Source organism: Euprymna scolopes, chromosome 9 (genome assembly GCF_053919585.1).
Source record: "Euprymna scolopes isolate OS-2025 chromosome 9, ASM5391958v1, whole genome shotgun sequence".
NCBI lineage: Eukaryota > Metazoa > Mollusca > Cephalopoda > Sepiida > Sepiolidae > Euprymna > Euprymna scolopes.
Genome location: NC_136490.1, coordinates 155,369,790 through 155,379,260, shown reverse-complemented (window position 1 = coordinate 155,379,260; position 9,471 = coordinate 155,369,790). Strand labels below are relative to the sequence as shown.

The 9,471-nt window shown below is 38.1% G+C and overlaps 1 protein-coding gene across 1 annotated transcript; it reads right to left on the bottom strand.

Moving 5' to 3' along the window:
* Positions 1-7,792: 7,792 nt before the first annotated feature.
* LOC145284685 (uncharacterized) lies at positions 7,793-8,848 on the bottom strand. The gene has a single exon (XM_080133581.1). The coding sequence runs from the start codon at positions 8,846-8,848 to the stop codon at positions 7,793-7,795; it is 1,056 nt and encodes a 351-aa protein (XP_079989707.1).
* Between the last annotated feature and the right edge of the window lie 623 nt (positions 8,849-9,471).

Below are 9,471 nucleotides of genomic sequence, written 5' to 3'. Positions count from 1 at the left end.
TTAGGTTTTAGCACCGTTAAAGTCTAAGAGATTATTTTCTTTAATTACTTTGTAAAGATGAGTGTATTTTGTGAAGGAATAACAAAGAGGAGGTGGCAAAGAAGTTGCCAGGAAAATAGTGATAGAGCAGATACAATTTCCCAAATTCTTTTCTATTGGAAAGATGTTGAAAAATAGAGAAAAGGGCATCACCAATTAGATTACGAAATCGGTTAGAACTCTGATACAGCAGGATAGAATCTCCAAGCAGCTTCTAGCAAGATGTGGAAAATGTACTCCATCTAAAGACTACTTACATCTTATACAGTTAGAGGATTCCCTCAGCAGTGAGACATCTACTGAAGCGATTGAATGATCCTCCCATTTTTTCAAACGACCTTGACAACGGATTGTATGTATGTGCTCTATTTCATATCAGGAGTATAAATTTGACCAAGACGCTTGTCAAAGCCTACTCAAAACGAGATGTGGGCCAGAGCATTTATGAAGCAAAGAAAGAAGTTTCGTTTCCGGTACATTAAAATTAACCAGCTATCCTTTTCCCCATTGCATTAGATACTCAAGATTAGAGGAGAGAGAATCATAGAATTTTTGCTTTTTTACAGCCTTTGAAGTATTCTAATATATAGTAGTTTTTTCTGCATATGTGTCTTCGAATGATCGAATCATTGAGGAAGTGAATTCGGACTAAAATAGAACCCTGAGAGATACCAGCATTAACATTGTGAGTTTCTATTTTTTGCTAATTGATCCCGACTCTCATAAACCATATCAAAGATGAATGATTTAACAATTTAGAAGACATTTCCAGCAATTGTGCAGTTTGGGGCTTTGTGTAGTAGACCTTTATGCTATACCTTACCAAATAGCTTTGATATTAAAACGAAGCTCACGTCGAGGAACTAACTAACCCTATGAGATATTGCTGTTAGTATATTAGCTGTTGATTTAGCAGAACAGAATACATATTGCATGTCACTGATTAGGTTATTTTTGCTGTGGTGTTTAACACATATTCCAATAACTTACTCATACCGCACAGTAGACTGATTGGTTTGTACTGATAGGGAGATGATCGCTCGTCCGATTTCTTTTCTTAATAAGGGGCATTCTGATGAGGTTTGTTATGATGTTTTGAAACATTTCTTTTTATGATATCCTTTAAAAAACCTTTGTATATTTTGCGCATCAACCACTACTTTGAGTTCTGGTTGGAGCTTTTTGTACACTAAAATCTAAATGCTATCGGGGCCAGTTTCTTTGCTGGAATCAAGATTGGTAATACTTTTGGAAACATCAGGTACAGTTATTTGTATGCTGCATAGCGTGTTTTCAGTCCCAGGAAAAATACCGGAGGTAAAATAAGCGGCCCTGGTCACATAGGTTAGAATTTGCTACAAAGTTCTTAACAACAGTTTTGGCTTTGTCTTATGATAATGAGATTAGCTCACGTCCATTGATAATAATTGAGGTAGGGATCACGCTTCGGTTCAGGACCATGTTTGTTATTCGACCAAATTCATGAGATCATGCCTGAGCATACATCTCTCGCGGTCCTCATTACTATTTTTCAGTGGTTGCTGGCAGTCTTATTCTTTTAGGCTTCAGTACATATATTTTTCTGAGAGCAGTGGAAATAGTAACTTCTGTTCGAAATGATAACATTACATTCTAGAGAGAACTACGGCTGGATGGTAGGTTTTGGCTGAAGTTTCCTGTACGGTATTAAGCGATTAATACTGACAATTCACGATTTAGCAAGACCTGATACTGTAGATGTAATCTATGTATCAATATAAAAGTGAAAGCGTCAGTCTGTCTGTTTCTGCGTGTCCGTGTGTGTACATTTCCCTACGCAATAACATTATCAATTTTAAGTCTACAGACTCGAAATTTGATATACGGGGTACTGAGATTTGGGAAACTTTATGTGATCGGTTTTCGGTCAGAAATGTGACGATTAAGGGGTCAAAGTTCAAAGATTTGACCTTTGAGAACTCTACCAATCTCCTCCGACAATGTTCGGTCTAAACACTTGAAATTTTAGATATAGTTACTTGGGCATGGATCTAACTTAATGATTGGAGCCCAAAACAATAAATTTAAAGGGGTTATAATAGGGTTCAAAGTTTTTAAAAATTGACCGTTTTTTGTGTTGTGTTGTGTGTGTGTGTGTGTGTTTTGTGTGTGTGTGTGTGTGTTTGTTTTGCTCCGCATAAAACACACGGGCAACGCTCCAACCATCAGGGCAACGCCGGGGACCCATGCCAGTGTGATATAAATGTACTGGGGTTATAGCAGTTAACCATAGAATATCGATTAACAGTACGATAGAGAGGTAGATCTGAGGATTATTACATTTTGTTTTAATCTTTACTTAGACAACCGAGTGATCGGAAGATCCTAGTGGGGCAGGACATAGGAAGCGCATAACTCTAGGTAGATTGTAAGAAAATTATCTATGAGACTTATATACGGACTGTGTCAGGCACACATGTGGGTTCGTGTACAACATGTGCATATATATATATATATATATATATATATATATATATAATTATATGTATGTATGTATGTATGTATGTATATGAACAAATTATTAATAAAACATGTTAAAAGACATCTTGAAAAAGAGTTAAAAACATATTTAATTTTAAAAAGGAAGCACAAGATAAGTGGATAGTCCTTAATCGCGGAGTTTCGAAGAAATACTCTCCTTCTCATCTGAGGGCAGGAATTAGCAAAATGCGAGATCGGATTTTGCATGAAAAAGTATTTAATAAAACTACAAGTAAGTCACAGATCTTACTTAGTTAAAAAAAAGGTGAGGTAAGGGAATAGGAGGTAAAAGAAAGATGATAAAAAGATTTCACATGAATTGATAGTCCGGTGAAGGGTGAAAAATCCAAGAATGGTAAAATCCCAAACGGTCGAATTAAAAATTTCCAATCCAATGGGTAAGTTCCAAATGTTCCAAAATGATCCAAAAGGCAGAGTTCTTTGGAAAAAATCGCCAATGAAATGAATTCCAAATCATTAAAAGAAAAAGCACTGGGGAGAATATTTAAAACACGTCTGTCAAGGCTGGAGGAATCAAGTAAATATATATATATATATATATATATATATATATATATATATATATATATATATAGAGAGAGAGAGAGAGAGAGAGAGAGAGAGAGGGAGAGAGAGTATATATGTGTATATATATATATATATAAGTATATATATATATATATATATATATTGAGAGAGATAGAGAGAGGGGGAGGAAGGTGGAGAGAATGAGTGAAGAAGAGAGAGAAGTATAACATATATATTAACTTGGGGCATTTTATATACTGCGAGTATTTAAACAGCTTACTTTAATTTAAGCAAATATTGTTAAACGTATAAAAACTCAATTACTTACTTTAAAAAATACAAGTCCTTGCTCTGTTTCAAAATCAAAAATATTAATATACCATATATATGTGTCACTGACGGTTTGATTCTTTCGTCAAATTCAGTTCACGTGACGAAAAAAAAAACAAATGAAGAAAACGCAGGAGAAAATAGGAAAAGTTGGACAAAAGTTCCATGCGATGTTCGTTAAACACACACACACACACACAAACACACACACACACATATATATATATATATATATATATATATATATATATATCGGTCGTTCAGCATAGATACGCATAGATATTATATTTCAATTCATTCAGGATCGTATTTATTATTATACATTGATTTCTATATTGATTATAATCGGATATATAGTTATGATTTCGATAAATATAATAAACATAGCTATAGTGTATCTAATTGAATTAAAATCAAAACGTTTAGCGCTTCAGCCTCGGCAGTTATGTACCTCTCCAGCATCTTTACGTCTGAGCTTCCGAGCGATCGATATGAAAGGTTAAAGATCAATCTTTGATCAATCGATGGATGGTTTGTGGTTGCAGTAGATAGCTAAACGAAATGACCACAGACTTTAGTAAACAAATAGCAACGACTGGATGAATTGTTTCCTCGTTTGTATTCGTAGAATGTGTGGAATCAGATAACTGTCCTAAATTTTAATCTACGTTTATTATTCGTTTTCAGTGGAATTCCTAAAAATCATACTGAATCATATAAATATAGTAAATAATGGGCAATCAATAATTCCCCCACTAACCAACAATCACGAGGTTGTCTCCTCGGCAACCGACAAGGCTAACATGCTTGCCAGTCGGTTTGCCTCAAACTCCACACTGGACCCTTCCAACCGCCCCCACCTGACTTTCCTATGCGGACAGACGCCACACTAGACGATCTGAAAACCACCCCTGCTCAGGTGCATGCTATGATAAAACACCTAGACACTTCAAAAGCATGTGGACCAGATCTCATCCCAGCTGTGCTATTAAAAAAGTGCTCAGCCGAAGTAGCTCCAGTTCTCTCCAAACTCTACAACAAATGCCTTAATGAAGCTTGCTTTCCGCTCTGTTGGAAAACTGCTTCTGTTGTACCAGTACTTAAGAATTCTGGCGAAAGGACAGACCCATCAAATTATCGCCCCATTAGCCTCCTCCCACTTTTTGCCAAAATATTTGAGACCTTAATTAACCATGCTCTAGTCCATCATCTTACAGATGCTAAACTACTGACTGACAAACAATATGGATTTAGACAAGCCCGTTCCACAGCAGACATCCTAACTGTGATCTCTGAACGTATATACCATTCACTGGACAACGCGGGGGAGGGGAGAGCGGTAGCTCTAGATATATCTAAGGCTTTTGACAGGGTATGGCATGAGGGTCTCCTGAGTAAAATCAAATCATACGGTATCACTGGTAGAATACTTAACATAATTAAATCCTTCTTAGATAAGAGAAAAATCCAGATTGTGCTCGACGGTCGTACATCTAAACAATATGATATAAATGCGGGGGTGCTCCAGGCTTCTATCCTTGGACCTCTATTGTTCCTGATATTCATAAATGACCTCCCCGACAACATTGCCTCTGAGATGGGTATATATGCTGATGACACTACACTCTATGGCAGGCACGACAGGAAGACGAATGAACACATTTCTAAAGAAATGGCAGAAACACTAGGGGAAGACCTCCAATCTGTAGTGGAATGGGGACAAAAGTGATTGGTCGCGTTCAATGCTGCCAAGACTAAACTAGTTTCATTCAATAATTACAAGAAACCCTCTCTACCACCCATAGCAATGGCCAACGACTCTTTATCTGAGAGTACATCTTTCAAACTCCTTGGCCTAACGTTCACAGGAAACATGAGTTGGAACAATTACATTGAAGGCATTGCCAGGGCCGCTGCAAGAAAGGTGGGCTCTCTCTACCGTGCTAGAAAACTACTAACACCTGAAAGTATCCTGTACCTCTATAAGGCCACCATTCGCCCATGTATGGAGTATTGCTGCCACATCTGGGCTGGTGCATCTGCTACTAGTCTCTCGCTCCTTGACAAGGTTCAAAAGAGAGTCGCAAACCTGATAGGCCCTGAACTGGCATCTAAGCTTCAGCGTCTGTCCCATCGACGAAATGTTGCATCTCTGTGCCTTTGCTACAAGTATTTATGTGGTGAATGCTCTGACGAACTGCAATCACTTGTGCCCCCACGACGTGTGCACCTTCGACAAACCCGACAGCCTGCTAAATCCCACCCCCACACTGTAGAGATCCCTAGATGTAAAAGATCTTTTTACTCCAATAGTTTCTTCCCCAGAACCGCTAGACTCTGGAATTCCATTCCAGGTCCCTGCTTCCCCAACAGTACTGACGTGCAGAAGTTCAAGTGTAACGTGAACCGACACCTTGCTGCCCAAATCCCTACATAGTACCCCAGTAGTTGGTGCCCCTGATAGTAGCCCCCTACACCAAAGTGGCAATTTGCCTTGTTTGGGGTGAAAATGTAATAAAAAAATATATATATATATATAAATAGCCGTGTTTAACCTTGCCGTAATTAATACAGAGAAAAACTTAAAATGCGAGAAGTACACCAATATATATATACACACACACACACACACAAACACACACACACACATATATATATATATATATATATATATATATATATATATATATATATATATAAAGATGTGTAGATCGCATTTTCCAGGCTCTTAAGCTAAGGTTAAAAAAAAGTTTCTATCTAACTTTTGAAATCTATTACCGCTGTTTCCTTTTTGCAGCTTTGACCTAAAACCCGTAATTTAATTTTTCCTACCTCGTCATGTTGTTTTTTTTGTTCTGAATTCATTTTTGTCAAATATGCTATTAACCAATACTGTATTGTTACATGTAAAACGAAAAGAAAAAAGTCACCTATGAAAACGATAACCCTCCAAATTAAAATGTTAATCTATTATCTAAACTCAAATGTAAATTACAAATATTAATCCGACTTCACAAACTGATAAAAAATCATTATTGGATTTTAATTATAAAGTGAAGCTCGGAGATTACAAACCCGATAGATAAAGCAAAAAATAACAACAAAAAAATAAAAATAGTCAAAAAAAAATAAATAAATAAACAAAATAAAACACTACCCCCTCCGCAACATACACACACAACGTCTACGGTATCGTTATGTACCTTGAATTCTGATAGCCTCCTATTTCCGATATGACCTAAAAATGGGTAGGTCGAATTTTCCAGCCTCTTAAGATTATTTTTTTTCTATCTAACGTTTTAAATCTACTTTGTGCGAATTACCGCTAACTGTTTCCTTATTGCAGTTTTGACTTAAACATCCGTAACTTAATTTTACCTATCTTGTCATGATTTCTGGGTTTTTTCTCTTTATTTTTCTGAATAAATTTTGTCAAATATGCTTGTAATGATGCGAAACGTAACAGAGAACAAAGGCAGTCGTTTTCAAGTTAAGCGCCAGAAGCTTTATTACCGATACGTGTTTTGTACAGAGCTCTGCGTGCTTTGCACGCCGTTTCGTATTTAGTTGTAGCCGTAGCTACGTACTTCCCAACATCCCCCTTATTCAATAATGTTTTATTGTTTTTTTTATTACTCATTGCAGTCTGGGCTTATGTGTGTTTTTGTTTATTACTTTTAAGTGTGTTGTGTGTCGTTGGTGTTTTGTGTGTGTGTGTGTGTGTGTGTTGTCTAGTGTATAGTCTCTTAGTCGGGTAGGGAGTTTGACAACACGACTAGACTTGCGAGGTTGTTTGTCATGTGTTGACAGTTGTTGAAGTGCTGGTTTCGTCTGGTCAGCGTTATGTTCTGCTGTTTGCTGTATGGGAACATGATTAGGTATGATGGGTGTGTTGGTTGAGCGGGTGGTTGGTTGGCGAATGTGTATTTGGTTTCTTCTGTAGATTTTCCCATTTACTTGGACTCCGTAGCTGCGTGGGTCTTCTTTGCTTGTGATGATGCCAGGTTTCCAATCGCTGTGAGGGATCTGCGGGTGACATTTCACCCTAACAGACTGTCCAATGGTGAGGTCCGGCAGAGGTTTACTGTGTCTATCATAGTATTTTTTTGCTACCCGCCTTTTATTGATGAGTGCTTGCTGTGTATTTGTTTGCACTTGTGGTATGTAGTCTGTGGGTTTGCAAGGTAGCATGGAGCGAGTGCGCCTTGAAAAGAACCTTTGTGCCGGTGAACTATGCATGCCAGGTGTGATAGCATTGCGTCATTCAGTATTAAAAGCTATCAGCCTCAGAGCTGAGCTAGCCTGTCCGGAAAGTAGTGAAGGTGAGTTGCTGTCCACCACTTGAAAGTTGACTTTTTTTCTTGTGCCATTTATCTCACAATGAAGTATTACTGAGCCCAAGGGTTGCAGTATGGAATTGTCGTACAGCCTTAACCTTGTGTGAGAAGGCTGTAGTGGTGTTTTTTTTTAGATGTTTATAGTCGGCAAGGGCCAAGGTGCTGCAGCTTGCTCCTGTGTCAATTTGGAATCTACACGTGGTCCTTGCACTGTCTCCTGGGATGGATAGACAAATGTCTGCGTGGTACTGTTTGCAGTCTGACAGAGATCCCAGAACATAAATGCTTTCATCACTGCTGGGCACTTCAGTTTCAACATAGCGCACTTTTGCAGTTCGTTGCGTCATGGGTTTGTTTGGCAGTTGTGGTGGGGTAGGCTGTGTCTGTGATTGGCATACCGTGGCAATGTGATTGCGCTTTAGGTAGATCGCACACGTTAGTCCATAGGCCTGACATTTCCCTTTGTCGTGGCTCTGTCCACAGAATTTGCAGTCCTTTATAAATTCGCGTGTCTTTTTTTTGTCTGCTTTCGTGAAGTGGACGTTCTCTACTGATTTGTTAAGTTTGCCGAGCTGTTGTTCAGCCTGTTCAGTGCTTCGGCAAATGTCTATTGTCCGGTCTAAGTTAAGTCCAGATTCACTAAGGAGTCTGGCTCGTACATTATTATTGCTGGTACCTATCACAATTCGGTCACGTAGTAATTCATCCTCAAATGCACCGTACTTGCAGGTTTTAACTAGGTTTCTTAATTTGTTTAAGTAACTGTCAAATGTTTCGTCCTGTTCCTGTGTGCAGGAATTAAACATATACCGTTGGTATATGATGTTTTGTTTAGGCTCAAAGTAGTCTGTGAGCCTTTCCAAAATATTTTTTGTACTCGCTTGTTCCTCTTCCGATATTGGCAGATTTTTGTATATCTGTAAACATTCTTTACCGATGACAGAAAGCAGAGTTCCTACCTGTATTTTTGCTGCTTTTTTTCCAATTTCCGTTGCAGCTGCATAATTTTCCCAGGTTAATTTGAAGAGGGCCCATTTCTCTCGTAAATCGCCGTCCATTTCCATTTTCACTGGTGGTGGAATTGCATATGCCATGTTGTTGCCGACGAATGTATAAAAATGACCGAATCCACGTGGTTGATAAATTCCGTGTCAGGATATGTAACCACAAAGTCCGAGTTAAAATATGTACGTTTTGCTGAACGATTATAATTATCCACAGTCTTTACGTTGTTCCGGAAAGAAGAAAAAAATGAAATCCCATTTCGTTACACCATGTAATGATGCGAAACGTAACAGAGAACAAAGGCAGTCGTTTTCAAGTTAAGCGCCAGAAGCTTTATTACCGATACGTGTTTTGTACAGAGCTCTGCGTGCTTTGCACGCCGTTTCGTATTTAGTTGTAGCTGTAGCTACGTACTTCACAACAATGCTATTAATCAATACTGTCTTGCTACATGTAAAACGAAAAGAAAAAGAAAGTCACCCATGAAAACGAGAACCCTCCAAATTAAAACATTAATCTATTATCTAAACTCAAATGTTAATTACCAAAACTTCACAAACTGATAATGGTTCATTATTGGATTGTAATTATAAGGTGGGGCTCGAACGATTCAAACTCGAGATAGATAACGCCAAAACCTCCCCACATGAATATGGGAGGGGAGATTATCGTCAAACAGCGTCCTGAATTTATAATTGAGCACCGGACTAAA

Excerpts from the sequence above, each read along its gene's own strand:
- LOC145284685 (XM_080133581.1), bottom strand. The coding sequence starts at position 8,848 with ATGGCATATGCAATTCCACCACCAGTGAAAATGGAAATGGACGGCGAT.